At 36.4% G+C, this 17,195-nt stretch overlaps 3 protein-coding genes across 3 annotated transcripts; all 3 read left to right on the forward strand.

The window, feature by feature from the left end:
- The first annotated feature begins 2,982 nt into the window (after positions 1-2,982).
- On the forward strand, positions 2,983-4,219 carry LOC115954270 (PRA1 family protein B4). The gene has a single exon (XM_031072181.1). The coding sequence runs from the start codon at positions 3,164-3,166 to the stop codon at positions 3,836-3,838; it is 675 nt and encodes a 224-aa protein (XP_030928041.1). The 5' UTR covers positions 2,983-3,163; the 3' UTR covers positions 3,839-4,219.
- A 3,473-nt stretch (positions 4,220-7,692) lies between these two features.
- LOC115953375 (probably inactive leucine-rich repeat receptor-like protein kinase IMK2) lies at positions 7,693-11,002 on the forward strand. Its single transcript, XM_031071003.1, has 2 exons — positions 7,693-9,841; positions 10,115-11,002. The coding sequence occupies exons 1-2, from the start codon at positions 7,915-7,917 to the stop codon at positions 10,762-10,764; spliced, it is 2,577 nt and encodes an 858-aa protein (XP_030926863.1). The 5' UTR covers positions 7,693-7,914; the 3' UTR covers positions 10,765-11,002.
- A 1,037-nt stretch (positions 11,003-12,039) lies between these two features.
- LOC115953650 lies at positions 12,040-15,551 on the forward strand. Its single transcript, XM_031071394.1, has 3 exons — positions 12,040-13,011; positions 13,571-13,665; positions 14,842-15,551. Exons 1-2 carry the CDS (start codon positions 12,139-12,141, stop codon positions 13,625-13,627), a joined length of 930 nt encoding a protein of 309 aa, XP_030927254.1. The 5' UTR covers positions 12,040-12,138; the 3' UTR covers positions 13,628-13,665; positions 14,842-15,551.
- The last annotated feature ends 1,644 nt before the right edge of the window (positions 15,552-17,195 follow it).

Consider the following 17,195-nt stretch of genomic DNA (forward strand, 5'->3'; position numbering starts at 1 on the left):
CCCCCCCTTTTCATGTTCTTCTTTTAGTTTATATATCTCCCTTTGCGCTCCATCCTCGCCGCACACGTGTAAGTTGGGTTCGGAGGATTTCTTTCTGTCCCATCTGGCACCTCCTGGAACTTCCTATGGGCAGCTGTAAGGCTGCTTCCCCACTGTTCAGGTATCACCTCCACATTAATGCGGCCAGAGAGTTGGTTGAGAGGTCATTAATGCGGAGGTAGCTGTAGCTTCAGATATTTGTTTGCCTTATCTCTTTCATCTTTAGTCGGCTACTCTACCCTTTGAGATGACTGAATTCTGAGATCTGATCGCAACAAGACCACGTCTTGATTGTCCTCGGACGCGATCGTCCTCGGACGCGTTCTGCTGAGGACCATGGTGTCCTCGGACGGGTATATGGCCTCCGATGGGCCACTGGCCCAACAATCCTGAACCCATTCTGAATCCTATGAGCCTATTAATCGAACGATCCCCACATGTATTATGAGCATAAACAATAGGCAATTCAATGATTAGATTTTCAAAATATATAGTAATATTTATTTTATTGAGTAAGGTTATAGTCTTATACTACAACAAATTTTGTAGCTACATTTTGTTCTTTTAAAATTTCAATTAATAAATTGGATTTTTGTTTTCAATTGAAGGACCAAGATTACACAAATCACATTTTTTAGGAACAAATAATAGAATGAATAAAATACAGTTTGCATCTTCTAAGTTTGGCTCCATTTCTAATTCATAGCTCGACTTTCAAAACTTATAATTTACTCTATTGATTTTCAAACTTATAATTTAGACCAATGACTATTACAATGATATGATGTCAATTTTATTTATTTATTTTGGGCCTTAAATGAAAATTTTTTGATGAGTTGATGGTAAGATGACAAGATGTAATTTATGTTTTAGTCTTAGATACAATTTTCCCTATAATATATTGTATGGATGATAGGCCTAGTAGTATATATTGGGCTGGGAGCCCGGTCCGAGGATGCCTAGTAGTCCGAGGATGGTTAAACGCTATCATGGAAGTTCGCATAAGAGTCCAAGAAGGTGGTCCGAGGAGGATTACCTCCTTGGCTGAGCAAAGCAGAGGTCTGAAGATATGGTTTGCCATCCAGGAAGATGTTTCAGGAGATTCTATTGATAAGGATACACATCATGAAGGTACAGGACAAAGGGGAACTATGAAATATCTAAGAGAAAGCTGCTACCACCGCATTGAATGCTATATAATTAACTCTCTGATCGCACTAATGAGGAAGTGATACCTAAACAGTAATTTTCAGCCTTACAGTTGCTCCTAAAAATTTCAGGAAGCTGCTGATAGGACAAGGACCAATACCAGTAATTTGGTCTATATGTGAAGGGTGGAGATGAAATAAGAAAAGAGTATAAAAGAGAAAGAATACCCTGAGGGAAAGGGGAAGAGAGAATTAAGAGAAAAATATTGTAGCAACAAGAATGATGTTTGTAATCATATTCAAGGGATATATACAAGAACTAATCTTCTCGGATTGTGCCAAGGACAATTCTCTTTGAATTAAATTATTTTATATTTGCTTCTTTGTCATCTGGGCCAACTATAGTTGCTGCAGAATTCATTAAGGCCTAGTTTTTAAACTCATTCTCTATAAATTCATTGTATTAGGCTCTCTGGGCTTAATTCCTTGAACCCTTTAGGCTGAGGAACCAAATCTTGCCCTTTCATATATAATTAATAATAGAGGATAAAGTTTTCCTAGAAACTAGTGTGAAAGAATTTTTTCCAACCTATTGCGTGACTATTTATAAAAAGGAAAAGTCAACGAATATCCTAGGAACATTGGTTTAGAAAACATGTTTATGGAAAAGAAAAAAACAATTGACTTATTTGATAGTTTTTTATATTTCCAATAAAATTGGTATTATTAAAGCTTTCTAAAAATAGTTCATTAACAAAGGTTTGGATTATGTCAAGTATTTTTTCAACTGGACATTTAGTTACTGGCTTGGATTACCTCAAGTATTTTTTCAACTTGACATTTATTTATTTTTGTTTAAGATAGAGTTTCAATTTGTAATGTCCACTTTTGATGATAATTCCTTTATCATCAGACCTATCAGACCAATACATCAATCAGTTTTTGGTGTAGGCAAGGATTGAACCTTAAATTTCTTATTCAATCATCAAAGACTTTATCAATTGAGTTAACTTGACATTTAGTTAGTTTGATGGAATGATGTGGTAGTTGATTTTAATCTCCATTAAAACAAATACCCTAAAAACACCCATTTAACACATAATCCTTCATAAAACATCTTATTTAAACAAATCATATATTTAGTGAGTTTTATTTCTTATTTCAAGCCACAAATTCCCCGCCAAAATGGTCCCCACATGGTCAAACAAGAAAATTACTAATTTTAATATTTAACATTTGACAACCCCAAAGTCCTAGAAACCCAAATAGACCGAACAAAATTTATCTCTAAACTAGTTTGGAGAAAAATTCTTTAAACTTTTCATATATATCTTTTTTTTATGTGAATTTTGAAAATCTAACCGTTGAATTTCATTTTCCTTATATTCTTAACTTGCATATTAAATTTAGTTCAAGTTGAATATTATTTACTATTCGATTGATAAACTTATTTTTTATAATTCAATTTTAGACCATAAAAATTTGAAATTTTAACATTTGTTTGATGAGATAGCAATTGATTTTTGATCTTCTTTAAATTTTGCAAGCATGAATAGTATAATAAAAATATATAATTTAATGGTTAGATTTTTAAAATTCATATTTAATAGAAATATATAAGGAGTTTGTAAAGTTTGTTTAGATAGAAACTTTGTTCAAATAGATCTACCCCATACCTTACATACCCAATTAGTAATTACCCCATCTTTGACCTTTCCTTTCCTTGTGTCGGCCAAAAGTCTCTCAACACGTAACGATTAAGCAAATTAATAACACCCTAAAATACTTCACAAGTATTGTAAAACCACTAAAACAAAACCAAAAAACGTCCTCTCTATCTCTATTTCCCACCCATTTCCCACGCATCTTCCTTCTCACCTTCCTTTTTATCTCAAAACTCCAAATAAAAACTCTTTCATTCACTCTTCCAATTCCCAAATTCTCAGATCCAACAAACAAACACAAAGTCAACAATCATGTCCTCCACCACATCTCCCCCAATTCTCCCAATCTCAAACACCACCACCACCGCCACCACTGCCCAATCGTCCCAACCACCAATCGCCACCCCAGCTTTTCGCAACTTCCTCAGCAACATAACCGAATCGGTCCGCAACAACCTCGCCCAGCGCCGCCCGTGGTCCGAGCTCGTCGACCGATCCGCTTTCTCGAAACCCGAATCCTTCTCCGACGCCACCCTCCGCGTCCGCAAGAACTACTCCTACTTCCGCATCAACTACCTCACCGTCATCGGACTGGTCCTCGCTTTCTCTCTCCTCTCTAACCCTATCTCTCTCCTCGTCCTCCTCGGCCTCCTCTCCGCTTGGCTCTTCCTCTACCTCTTCCGCCCCTCCGATCAGCCTCTAGTCCTCTTCGGCCGTGCTTTCTCTGATAGGGAAACCCTAGGTATCCTCGCCGTTTCGAGCATCTTCGTCATTTTCCTCACCTCCGTCGGATCGCTACTCATCTCAGCTCTCCTCATCGGAGTCGCTCTTGTTTGTGCTCACGGCGCGTTTAGGGCTCCGGAAGATCTGTTTCTCGATGAACAAGAAAATGTCTCCACCGGATTTCTCTCCTTCATTGGCGGCGCTGCCTCCAACGCCGCAGTCGCCGCTGCTGCAGCAACTCCTGCCGTCGCCGCACGCGTCTGAGACCACACACTTGTTGAAGGTTCTTCTTGTCAATGGAAAGTTTTTTAGCTTTTGGTAGACAAGAAAATAAATGTATTTTTTTTTTTTTTTTTTTTTCTTTCTATCTTGACAATTTTTTGATATATAGGCGAAAATTGAAGGTCTTTGTTATGGATCTGTGATATTTGATTTGGTTTTAGGTAGAATGTGAAACTTTTGGTGGTGGATCTGTAAGTTCTATATGTTCTTTTTAATTTTCTTTATGTGATACAAATTCATTGATTCAGATCTATATGGGGTACGCGTATCAAGATTTTGTTTCTGTGCAAATTTGCTCATGAATAGTGTTGTACTTTCTACATTTCAAGGTTGAATCTTTATGCTGAGATCAAAGAATTTTAATTATCAGATTTTTGAGTAATTTTGAATATTGTTCCCCGTGTGAGAGAACGTGTTTGATTCATTGACTGAATTGTTGCATTGATCATTTCTGCGAGTTTGGTTAAACATCCGTTGGATCATTAATGGAAAAGGTTAATAATAAGTTAGATCATTAGCTTTTAGGTTTTATGCTTGGTTTGCTGAGTGAGTTGAAAATCTTTCTTGTTGGTTAGTTATTTGGATCTGTCAAAACCAGTAGGAGAGAGCTTTAGATCATTAGGATTCGTGTTATGCTTGGTTTTGCTGAACAAATGGAATTTTCTTGTTGGAATGTAATTTGGCAAGCTTCCAGGTAGCTCAATTAGTAGTAAAGTATCATGATGTAGAATAAGATATCTTGGTTCGAACCCCGCCTCCACCAAAAACCAATTGGTGTCTCGATGACAAAATGCAATTATCATGGAGTGCAAGAGTAGACACCATAAGTTGAAATTCTATCGTATCTAGGAAAAAAAATAAAAGACAATAGTCAAATGTAGAGAAGTTATGGTAGAGTTGGACGGTATTAATGGTGGGGGCATTGTAAATGGTCACAGCTACAGAGTTTGGTTGCTGAGTTTAGCTCACTAGATTAACTAACAGCTAGATTATCTTTGTTAGTTAGACTACCAATGAGAGAATCCTTAGTTTGTAATTTTTGGGTATGTGTGCAATTGAGTGATCATCGTGTGTGCTGGGATCCCCTTTGTTTGCTATATCCAAAAAATTTCTAGGGACAGAGTCCACTCAATGGAAATTTAATTTTAACATATAGAAGGTATATGTTGTGTTACCTGCATTTGAAACTAGTTAGCATTAGTTTTTGCCCTTTATTTGTTGGAAGTTACAATTTTGAATTTGTGAAAATCATGTCTCATCCATGAATTGTGGTCTCTTCATTAGCAAATGGAGAGGATCTTTAATCTTTTGGTTTTTCTTACTCACTGTCCAATCCCTAGACTCCCTACTATTGATTTATCAAGCTTAAACTTGAAAATTGTCTTTCTGAATTAATGAACTGAATCCTGGTGTATGTTTATGGGATCTTCTGCACCATGTTGTTTTTTTTTTTCTCCAGTAATATAGTCATAACTTTTTTAATATGAGAATTCACTTACATTGATATTGGGTCATTGACATGGCTTCTCACATTCTTCAATTTTCATAATGAAATGATTATGAAAGTTGATGTTGTTATTTTTACCTATGGGTTTCTTGCCCTCATTTTGATTTTGATAGCTTAGTGCTGATTCATTTGCATTCTATTGTCTAAATCTTGAAAAGCTAATTATAGCCAAGAAATGTTCAGGTTTTTTTTTTTTTTTTTCAAGAGAAATGTTCAGTTGTATTGCCTTGTATTTGATAAATAGTCCTGTAGCTCAATTTGATAAACAGCCATGTATGTTCAGTTGCTTGCTATATAATTATGATGTTGCTTAAGTTAGTGTAAGTTATTATGGAAAATGCTAGCAGCAGTAGTGATTGTTACCCACCTTTAAGATACTGGTGCCACTTTATATTAGAGCATCTAAAGATTGTTAGTTGTTATTTTTGATCTTCTTCTTCTTCGTTTTTCTTTTATTATTACTATTACTTAAAATTGTAGTAGTCATGGTATTATGATCATTCTGGGTGTGTTTGTGACTTCCAATATTAAAAAAAAGAAAAGAAAAAAAAAGGGTATTATGATAAGGGTTGCGGTGCCCGTTTGCCCGTTAACAACAATTTTTTTTTTTTTTTTTTTTTACTTTTTTCTGACAAAATTTGTCTTTTTTTGCAGTTTATGTCAATTTTTCCAGTTTTGTAGGTACTATTTGGTGTTTTTTTGACTTTTTCTAACAAAATTTTTTGTCTTTTTTGCACTTACCAAGCACCAAGGGTGCTTGGTAACGTTCCCCTTTGATAATTTTTTGATTGAATCTGCTGGCGATTAGTTGATCCAAGTGTTGCCGTTAGGCTCAGTGGTCCCAGAGTACGATGGTAAAAATTCAGCCATTAGGTTCAGTGGTCCTGAAATGCCTTTGCCGACAAAATTGAAATGGCTAAATCTTAATATTACTGTCATGTTCATTGTGAAACCTATTCTTGGGTGATGCTCTTCTCGTTGGATTGTTTATCATGTATAATCTTTTTACTGCTGTACTTATTAAAAGGAATCTCTCATCATACTGGAAAGTGGAAACAAGAAGAATGCAAAGATCCAAAACAATCAATCAACCCGTGCCTTTTTAAAACTTGTAATTGTGGATTTTGGCGTTCGGAATTTGATTCAGTTGTTATGGATCACAAAAGCGTTTCAAGCATATATTAAAGTTTTTCATCTAACATAAAGAACTGGTTAGCACGTACGAGTGGAACATTCTGCATTCAACCGGAGGTGCTTTTTATCGACCCTAGTTCTACCATATCCAGTAGGATTAAGCGATTAACATAATGTATCGCGGAAGTGGCATATTTGTTATGCAAGATTCTGTTATGAGATTAAATCGGAGGTGCTTTTTATCTACCCTAGTTCTATCATCTGGATATGATCTTTTTTCTAATTCCTCCAAACTCCAATCATCGTATCATATATATATAGAGTGATTGTGGGCTGGGTCCGATCCAATCAAATTATGCTATTTCTGACAACCTTCTAACATTTTCCAATGGCAAGAAAGGGGTCTTCAAGGTAGGACACAAAAATGTTTGTATTTGGCCTACTTTTATCATGATAAATTGAAAACAAAACTCTTGTTTTATATTATTGAATAATAGTCCAAGTAAGTTTTGAATGAGCCCCTCGAAAGCTTGAAGCAAATAAATGATGATTTATTTATTTATTTTTTTAAAAAAGTGGTAACAGAGAGTTCGATTAAGAATCAAATTAGATTTTAACTGCACTACAATTTTGCACTAATTATCCCTCTAATTGCTCACCAATTTTATTTTATTTTATTTTTTTTTGACATAGCTCACCAATTTGATAATAATAAGTGTCTTTTGATATTAAATGGGTTTCAATTGCTCCAAGTGTGATTCTATCTCTATTTTTGTTCAAAGTGTATTTATAGAATAAGAGAAATGCTATTATACTTAAAAAATACTCAATTAAAAATGTATTATACTTCTACCTAAAAATTTTGGACGTGTAAAATACTTCTAAAACCTAAAACTATTTTAAATCTATATAAATTTACTTTTTACCTATTATATTATTATAATCTCATGTGATTAATTTCCCCTATTACCTAGGCAAGTCGCTAAGGTCGTTGAATCGAATCTTCAGGCCCACCATACTTACCCTCCAAAAAAAAACATCTTTAGGGTTGCAGGCCCATAACAACATCCAGTACATGTCGCCGCAAGAAAAGTAGCCGTTGGGAGAGTGACCCCCCACCTCTAATGACTGACTTTGTTTCAACCCCAACCGTTACACAGAAAAAAAAAATGGACCAATTAAAACTAGCCGTTAAGATAAACTAAGAGCAAGACTAAAACTGACCCCATTTCAACTGACTTTGGACTCTGAACCCCCATCTCTCTTCTAATCAAGATTCCCTTCTCTTCTCTCTCACTTCTCACATGCTTTATCTGACCCTTCTCTCTATATTTCTTCCTCTCAATCATTTCACTTTAGTTATTTAGTTTTTCCTTTCATTGTTCCTCAATATACAATCCTCTAGATCAAAAAACTCATGGACACCAAGTTTGGGAGTCCATTTGTCACAAACCCATTTCAGTTTCTTCACTTTCCATCTAAAGAAACCACTAATTGGTTTAGTAAAGTTTTCCTTTATACCTTGTTGTTTTTTCAAATTTTGGGTTTTACTAAACTTGTTTCAGGTGGTCACCAATGGGATGGGATAATTGTTACTCAAGCAGATTATCAAGCGCTCAGGGCATTGAAACATGAACTAGTCGATTTCAAAGGCGTGTTGCGCAGCTGGAATGACAGTGGTTATGGTGCTTGTTCTGGTCGGTGGGCAGGGATCAAGTGTGTACGTGGTCAAGTCATTGCTCTCCAGCTTCCTTGGAAGGGATTGGGTGGCAAAATCTCTGAGAAGATTGGCCAGCTTCAATCTCTTAGAAAGATTAACCTCCATGACAATGTTCTTGCTGGCAGTGTTCCTTGGTCTCTTGGTTTCTTACCCAATCTCAGAGGGGTGTACCTCTTCAATAACCAGCTTTCGGGTTCTATTCCTCCTTCAATTGGTAACTGTCTTCTCCTTCAGACTCTTGATTTAAGTAATAATGCACTCACTGGGGCAATTCCTAGTCTTGAAAACTCAACCAGGTTAATTAGACTCAATCTGAGCTTCAATTCATTGACGGGTACAATCCCGAATAGTCTCACTAAATCCCATTCTTTGATCTTCCTTGCTCTCCAGCACAACAATATCTCTGGCTCTATTCCTAATACTTGGGGTCAAATAGGAAAAAATACTTACCACCTTCAGTTCTTGACTCTTGATCATAATCTTATCTCTGGAACTATTCCTGTTTCTCTTAGCAAGTTGGGTTGGCTTGAAGAGATTTCTCTTAGCCATAACAAGCTTTCTGGGACCATACCTAGTGAGCTAGGCAGCCTCCTGAGGCTCCAAAGGCTAGATTTGTCATACAATGCTATTAATGGAAGCTTTCCTGTTAGCCTTTCCAACCTTTCCTCTCTTGTTTCGTTGAATCTAGAGGGCAACCACCTTGGAAACCAGGTCCCAGAAGCACTGGACAGGTTACAAAACCTTTCAGTACTCAATCTAAAGAATAATCAATTCAAAGGCCAAATCCCAGCAACCATAGGGAATATCTCGGGCATTGACGTAATTGATTTGTCTCATAATAATTTCAGCGGAGAAATTCCAGATTCACTTGACAACTTAGCAAATCTCACTTCTTTCAATGTTTCTTACAACAATCTGACTGGTGCAGTCCCATTGCTCCTTTCCAAAAAGTTCAATTCAAGCTCTTTTGTAGGCAATATTCTATGTGGGTATGACTCTTCTATCCCATGTCCTTTTTTATCTCCACCTCAGAACAATCCAGGACCATTTCAAGGGCCTACTGTGAAACCGCATCACCACCACCACCACCACAAATTAAGCACCAAGGACATAATTCTCATAGCAGCTGGTGCAGTCTTAGCCGCTCTGCTTCTTCTGTGTTGCATTTTGCTTTGTTGTTTGATCAGGAAAAGAACTGCTTCAAAAGGAAAGAATGGTAAAACCGCGAAAAGTGCTGCTGCTTTGGGAAGTTCCGAGAAGGAAATTACTTCTGGCACTCATGTTGAATCTGGAGGTGAAACAGGTGGCAAATTAGTTCACTTTGATGGGCCATTTCTCTTTACAGCTGATGATCTATTGTGTGCAACTGCTGAAATAATGGGAAAGAGCGCTTATGGAACTGCATACAAGGCTACTTTAGAGGATGGTAATCAAGTTGCTGTGAAGAGGCTGAGAGAAAAGACTACAAAGAGTCAAAAGGAGTTTGAATCTGAGGTTGCTGCACTAGGCAAAGTTCGACACCCGAATCTCCTAGCCCTTAGAGCTTATTACATGGGACCCAAGGGAGAGAAGCTTCTTGTCTATGATTACTTGACTAATGGGAGTCTAGCATCCTTCCTTCATGGTAAGTAGATTCAGCAATCTATTTAATTTCCCAAAATGATTTTTGACATGTTTGGGGCTATGCAGATATTAACTTTTTATAGTAATTCAATGGTCATTTCTTGTGCAATAGTCATTTTCTAACCATGATACATTAACTGTTATTACTGGCTATTCAATATTCATGCTAATGCAATCCAGTGGTTGAATTTAATTGAAGAATCTTAAGGTACAGTGCCATAGCTTTTTACCTTACCATTTTTAGTTCTGACATATGTACCTTATTCATGTGCAGCTCGTGGGCCAGAAACCATTATCAATTGGCCAACAAGAATGAACATTGCCAAGGGCATTGCACGTGGTTTATGCCACCTGCACGCACAAGAGGAAATGGCACATGGAAATCTCACATCGAGCAACATAATACTTGATGAGCAGATCAATGCCCACATTGCAGACTTTGGCCTCTCTCGTCTTATGACAGCTGCTGCAAACACCAATGTGATTGCTACTGCAGGCTCACTTGGCTACAATGCACCAGAGCTCTCAAAGATGAAGAAGGCCAACACAAAGACCGATGTCTATAGTCTTGGGGTGATTATATTGGAGCTCTTGACTGGGAAATCACCCAGTGAAGGCATGAATGGGATGGATTTGCCCCAATGGGTGGCATCAATTGTGAAGGAGGAATGGACAAATGAAGTTTTTGATTTGGAGCTCATGAGGGATGCGCCAATTATAGGTGACGAGTTGCTTAACACATTGAAATTAGCTCTGCATTGTGTTGATCCTTCACCAGCAGCACGGCCAGAAGTTCAACAAGTTCTTCAGCAGCTAGAAGAGATTAAGCCAGAGCTGCCAGGAAGTTCAGGTGATGAAGGTGCTGGAGTGCCAACAGCAGGTGATGATGGAGCAGTCAAACTGCCATCATCAGCAAGTGAATGATTGGTTTATTTAATTTTGGGGTTTTATATAGTTTACTTGGTTTATAGGAGATGAGAGATATAGGTATTAGGTAGTGCTCAAATTCTTTGATTCTTATTGTTTGTATGTAAATACAAGCTCATTCCAAACATTATTTAGAATAAGCATTCTTTTCTTATGTAGGAGAATGATGTATTCTTTCTTCTTTTTTGAAACCAGAATTGGTGTATTCTTTCAATAAAATTATGAATTTGCAAGACTTTTTATGTGTGATTTATGTGATTGTGTGACTACTCCATTGATAAACAGTGGCAGTTGCTTTTGATAATGTCAAGAATGTTGGTGATGTCCCTCAGAGCAAAAAAAAGAGCAATTTTCAAGAATCACAATATTATCTTTGATTGCCATTGGTGCTACAAAAATGTACTTGAATGCAGTTTTCATGTGAAATCTACGGATTATACACAAGACTAAATCTAGGGATTAGCTCATTCTAAAACTGATATATGAACTCAGATTGGTTTCCAATTAAAATGATAGGGGATACTTCAGTGAACAGTTGATTAATTCTTGGTTAAGTATTTCCTCTGTTATGTACTGTTGGCTAAAATACTATTTGCTGCACCTTCTGAATTAAAGGTTACTTTTAAATTGGTACCTTAATTATGAAAACTCGCAATTTGCATACTTGAGCGTTACTATTTCGACAATATCAATATGCTCTTTTGTCAATATCTATTAGAAACTTCAAAACTGTTAACCAACACAAAAATGACATTTTGGACCCAATTTTTTTTTTCCCAATATTCTTAAGTACTTTCGGAATATAATGAAATGATACTCCTTCCTATCATATTTATAGTGGACCATTATAAATTTAATAAGTGAATTCATTACAAAGGTGAGAAAAGGGAGCACCATTTATCGTGCTTTAAGAATACTAAAAAATTACTCGTCTTTTTCGGACATGTTAACTACAAAAATTTTAGACTTTCCCTAAGACATACATTGACATATTAACTACAAAAACTTCTTTAACCAAAAAACCTACAAAAACGTCAGACATTTTATAAGAAATACATTGATATTATTATAAGAAAAAAGTTAAGCCCTTAGACATATTTAGAGCCAAACTCGTATTTATTATAATATTTGGCGGTGAAAATTTTAAAAGTTGAGATATCCATTTGGAAGTAATCCCAAATTTTAGGAAGTGAAAGTTTGTTTTTGGCATTTTTTTTTTTCTACTTCGTACTTTGTGTAATTGTAAAAACAAAATACATAGAACATGTCATTCCAAATTTAAGCAAACAAACTTTACCAGAACCCCTTAGCTTTCTCTCAGGTCAAATCCTTCACTCTCTCTCTCTCTCTCTCTCTCTCTCTCTCACAGCCATGGACGATCTTCCCATAGAGAAGATAGCAATATCAGGACCCACCCTAGCCTCCTTGATCCAACGGTTCTCCACTTCCCCAGGCCCAATAGACGGGCTCCTATACGGCCACGTGTCCCTCCTCACTCCCTCCACTCTCTCCGACGACACATCCTCTTCCTCCTCTTCCCTTCCCTCCACTTCCACTTCCCTCCCTCCCATTTCTTCTTCCTCCCAAACCCTAATCGCCACCATCACATCCTTCCTCTCCCTTTCCGCCGGCCACGTCAACCCCCTCCTCCTCCCTCCTCCGCCGCCCTCCTCCTCCCTCCTCGGCTGGTTCTCCGCCCGCCGCCGCTCCCCTCTCCGCCCTTCCCTCCGCGAATTCTCTCTCTCCCACTCCCTCTCCTCCCTCCCTTCCCTTTCCTTCCCAATCCTCTCCTCTCGCTCCACTCTCTCTCCTTGCATTTTCCTGCTCCTCTCCTCTCCGATCCACGACCAAACCATCCACACTCACGAATACCGCGCCTACCAGTTCCGCTCCTCTCTCCTTTCCTTCGATCCCAAATCCATCGAAGTTATCAACATCGGCCCAGCTTTCCGCTCCCATTACGGTGCGTTTAGCCCTAACTCCCCTTTCCCTTCTCTGCCTTGCGACCATAGCTCCTCCATGGCTGTCGACGACGAGAAGGAAGAGGAGGAGAGGCTGAGAGCTGAGCAGACTCAGCTCGACGATTGCGCCGAGGGATTCCAGGTTGGGAGATTGAGCAAGTTGATGGGAAATGAGGCCGCCAATTACTCCGCCGGATTGGAGGATTTGTACGGGAAAATGCTCGTTAAGATCGAGACCTTGGCAAGGCAAGTCGAGCAGAGCTCTGCTCTGGTTTTCGAGCAGGTAATTGTTCGATTTTCATTGATTTGTTCTAGGAAATAACTTAATTTTGATTTGAATTATGCACTGTGATTTATTATTCGACTTAAGGTTGTGATATAATTTGATTAATTTTTATTAAGACAGTAACTGATATTGGCTTTGTATGTATTCAAATGATTTTTTGGGTGTAATTTTTGAATTATGTACTGTGATTACTCAAATTCATTGATTTTGAAGAATGTGGATGAATTCGAATTGGTTTATTTTGATGAATGTGGATAGATTTGATGAAGTTTCAGTAAGACAGTAACTGAATTTTTATCTAAGAAGCACGGACACCTCATTTAGGGTATCATACCGGCAGTTTCATGTTATAATTTTTCGAAAATTCCTCGACTGGGTCATACCCATGTCCTTACCCATACCTGTGTCTGTGTCCATGCTTCCTAGATTTTGATCGATTCAGTTATTGGGTTTATATTTATTCAATTTTCCCCCCATTTTGGTATTGAAATTTTCATCCCATTGACAATGAAATTAATGGGTTTTTCTTTTTTCTTCTCTTTGTGTTTTTGGGCAGGAAAATCATAATAGGAAGTTGAAATACAAAGCTGCTCGGTTCACTGGATCTGAATAAATGCCGTAATTTGCTGGTATCTATTTATTCCATGTCAGGTAATTTTGTTTATACCATTCAAGTTTATCTTCATAATTGAGTGAAACAATCAGTAATCACTTAGTAAAGCAATTATTCTATATTTGGTAATCTGAAAATGGCTGTACAGGTTATGTGATTCTTCTTTATATCACTAATACAGAGTTCACACTCAAAAAATTATCACCTAGAAGTCTTCTTTGAATATAAAAGTAACATGGGGAAGACATGATTCAAGTGATAAGTTTTGATCAAATTTCGTGTATTCTAGTTTAAAATTAAAATGGTGCATTTTGTCTAATTAAACATTACACATATGATTTATGTAATCTTGCGCTGATGCCTAGTTGATGTACTTAAAATATTGTGTTTTGAGGCCTTGGAAAAAGATAAGAAATGTCATCTCAATTGGAGTTATATTCTGTTTGGCATTAAAAGACAATCTAAAGCTACATTATTTATCATCTATATGAGCCACGTTAATTTAGTTGGTTCTAGATTTTATCTTATGCTCTACTTATTAACAAGTGATTGTGTACTCACACAGCCATCTTTTATAGAGGAAGTGGTCATTTCTGTATGTAATCTTTTGCTAATGATAAATAGTTAAATATCAATGCCTGAAAATCCAGGCATCTTCCTATGCATCTGTTTCCTCATGCGGGTGGGTATGTGTGTTTTGGGGTGGAAGAGTTATACAGGGAGAGGATCCACCATCCTCTAAAAATTGCATTTGTGGATTGGAAAAAAAAAAAAAAAAAAACCCCCCCCCCCCCCCCCCCTCTTCTACCTCTGTGTGTAAAGCCCATGAGGACTTCCTTCTGATCTTGTCTGCTTAAGTGGGACCACATTCATTAGTGGTGGGGTTAAGATACATAATTTCAGTTCTCTCAGTTTTTCTATGAATAATGCTTCATCGAGTATAGATAAGTAGATTGTCAGCTTTGTCTGTTGGTTTAACTACTTTATATGTATTGTTTCCAGGTATGTTATAGGCTTTCATTTTTTTCCCAATTTTAAAATCCTGTGTGAAAGATGGGGTTTCTGTGATAAAATTTTGTGATGTTTGCCTTTTCCGCTTCTTCCTCCATTCATTTTAAAATTTTATTTTTGCTTCTGATATTAAATATTGAGTTTTTCAGTCCTCAACTGTCAAATTGATGCTTGCTACTTTATTTTCAAATACATCCCTCCAGGTGCTGACCCTTGATCAAGTCACTGCCCTTCTCTCTGTGTTTTTGACTCATTCCATTCACTTCTAAAGCTCTTTGTATAAAGCTTGCCTTGGCAGCTGGAATAAGGAGTCTTACTATGGTCATACATCCGCATTAGCAACGGTACAGGTCATGGCCAGAAAGAGCTGTTTCTGCCCCATTGTTGTGAGTTCCTTATAGAAAGGCTTGCCTTGGCGGCTGGACTAAGGACTCTTGCTATGGTCATTTCCACTTACATTAGCAACAATAGAGGTCATATTAATCATATGGCTGGATGGTGCGGTTGCTGCCTTTTGTTGTGAGTTTCTGAGGGAAGGCTTTGCCTCGGCAATTGGAGTAAATATCAATTTGCATTAGCAACAATAGAGGTCATATGGCTGGACGGTGCTGTTGCTGTCCCCTCATGATCTACTTTGGTACTTTGAAACCTCGCTATTAGCTTGAGATCTTGTTGATGTATTTCAAATTTAAATTTGTTTCTAGTAGCTATCCTCCATTTCATTTTAGAAGAGGTAGAGAGAGAGAGAGAGAGAGGAAGCCATTGTATGGGATTTGGATGTTCTTTAGTTTGCAGAGCTTAACTAGGGCTTCCTTTGTTTCTCTGCTTTTCTCTGAAGCAAATTTCTATGAACTATCTCAATATGCTTCCAAATTGCAACATAAGAAGTATTTATTGATAACCGAGTATTTATTGATAACCGAAGATATTGCATATATTTTACAATGCTACATAGAAATGATTCCTGAGGTAGAGGTTTGGCAGAGGTGGGTGAGATATAGGTGCCTTCTCTTGGGTGAGGGCAGAACAACCAGGAAAGAAAATGAGGGAAGGCTAGGGAAATGGAGGAGAGAAAATAATAGCCTGAAGCGAATATGCATCTACTCCAGTTAATGTGCTTCAAGTATAGAAATTAAAAAAAAAAAAAATCCCTCTTGTTGATGCATTTCTTTATACACTAGCCTCTCAATTCCAATACCAGATAATTAATTCATTCAATTATCTGTCTCGGTTGCTAGATTTTGCTTTATCATATTGTCTGTCTCGACAAGCTTTCAATAATTGGTTTAAAATATGGTATTCTTGATCAATTTAGTTGCTTTTGCAACAATTGATACAAAGTCCAACAAAAGAGAAAAATAATTAATATTCATGTTCTATTTTATCAAAATGATATTTGCATTCTAGAGTATACATAAAACATGTCTAATTAGTTACTATATCACACAATTTTTAAATTTATAAATACATATAGTATGATCAACCCTTATTGTCTTCAATTTTTTCTATAAAATAAAATTTTTTCCAACAAAAATTATTGAAATATTGGAGGAAACTAATAACAAATTAGTGATATTTATGTCAATTTGAAATAATTCGACTAGTTATAATGATTTAAATAATTAAACAAAGTATTACTTTGTATATACTCTCTGTTTTTTATAAATTTAACAATTACAATGGGAGAGAGGATTTGAATCTTGCTAACTAATTGAGATTTAAAACTCTTGGCAATTTATATATACTTGATCTATGAAAATCTACTCAGTTATTGGATGAGATATATTTTAATATTTCTTATGGGCATAATTTTGCTAAGAAGGTAGTGTGGTTATGTATTTGAATTAGTGTAGCTTGTTGGTGAGGCAACACAGCATAACATAACTAAAATTTTGAGATCAATTATAGATCCACATGTTAATCCACATGACACTGATGATATTTTAATGTATGAGAATTTATATTTGTTGTAAATATAAAGATTTGACATTCTTTGAAAGTTTATTGCTCAAATTCTCACTCTTCAACAAAGAAATTTATAATGTTTAAATTTAGGAGTTATATAAAAATTCTTGTAGTTAAATTAACATTTTCCCTCTTTCAACTATCAATTTTTTAAATTTAAAAAAAAAATACAAAAAATTGGGAGTCCATAAAATGATAAAACTATTTTTTATAAAATATATGATTAGAGTAACCGTATTAGTCCGTGCAAATTTTCTGTCTATTTTGCAAGAAAAACCCTACTTTTTTTATTTTATACACCAATTTTTACAAAACACTTACATCAGTTTATCTATTATACTATCTACTTTATTTAAATAATCATTTTTTTTACTTTTTATTATTATTTCCCACCGATCCCACCACCTTACCAAACTCTCCAAAATATCTCTGACACTCTCTATCTCTTTATTTTCCACATTTTTTTTTCCTTACATCTTCGGCATCTTCATCTTCATCTTCTCATTCTCATTCTTCTTCTTTTTCTTTTTCTATTTGAGTTTGATTATGGCCAGTGATTTCGGGTTTGCAATTTTGGTGGTGATTTTGGGGC

The sequence above is a fragment of the Quercus lobata genome, chromosome 7 (assembly GCF_001633185.2).
Source record: "Quercus lobata isolate SW786 chromosome 7, ValleyOak3.0 Primary Assembly, whole genome shotgun sequence".
Lineage (NCBI taxonomy): Eukaryota > Viridiplantae > Streptophyta > Magnoliopsida > Fagales > Fagaceae > Quercus > Quercus lobata.

Bases quoted from the DNA above. Each gene is read 5' to 3' on its own strand.
- LOC115954270 (XM_031072181.1), top strand. From the start codon at position 3,164: ATGTCCTCCACCACATCTCCCCCAATTCTCCCAATCTCAAACACCACC.
- LOC115953375 (XM_031071003.1), top strand. From the start codon at position 7,915: ATGGACACCAAGTTTGGGAGTCCATTTGTCACAAACCCATTTCAGTTT. The intron at 9,842-10,114 runs GTAAGTAGATTC...ATTCATGTGCAG, and splicing joins TCTAGCATCCTTCCTTCATG to CTCGTGGGCCAGAAACCATT.
- LOC115953650 (XM_031071394.1), top strand. From the start codon at position 12,139: ATGGACGATCTTCCCATAGAGAAGATAGCAATATCAGGACCCACCCTA. The intron at 13,012-13,570 runs GTAATTGTTCGA...GTTTTTGGGCAG, and splicing joins CTGCTCTGGTTTTCGAGCAG to GAAAATCATAATAGGAAGTT.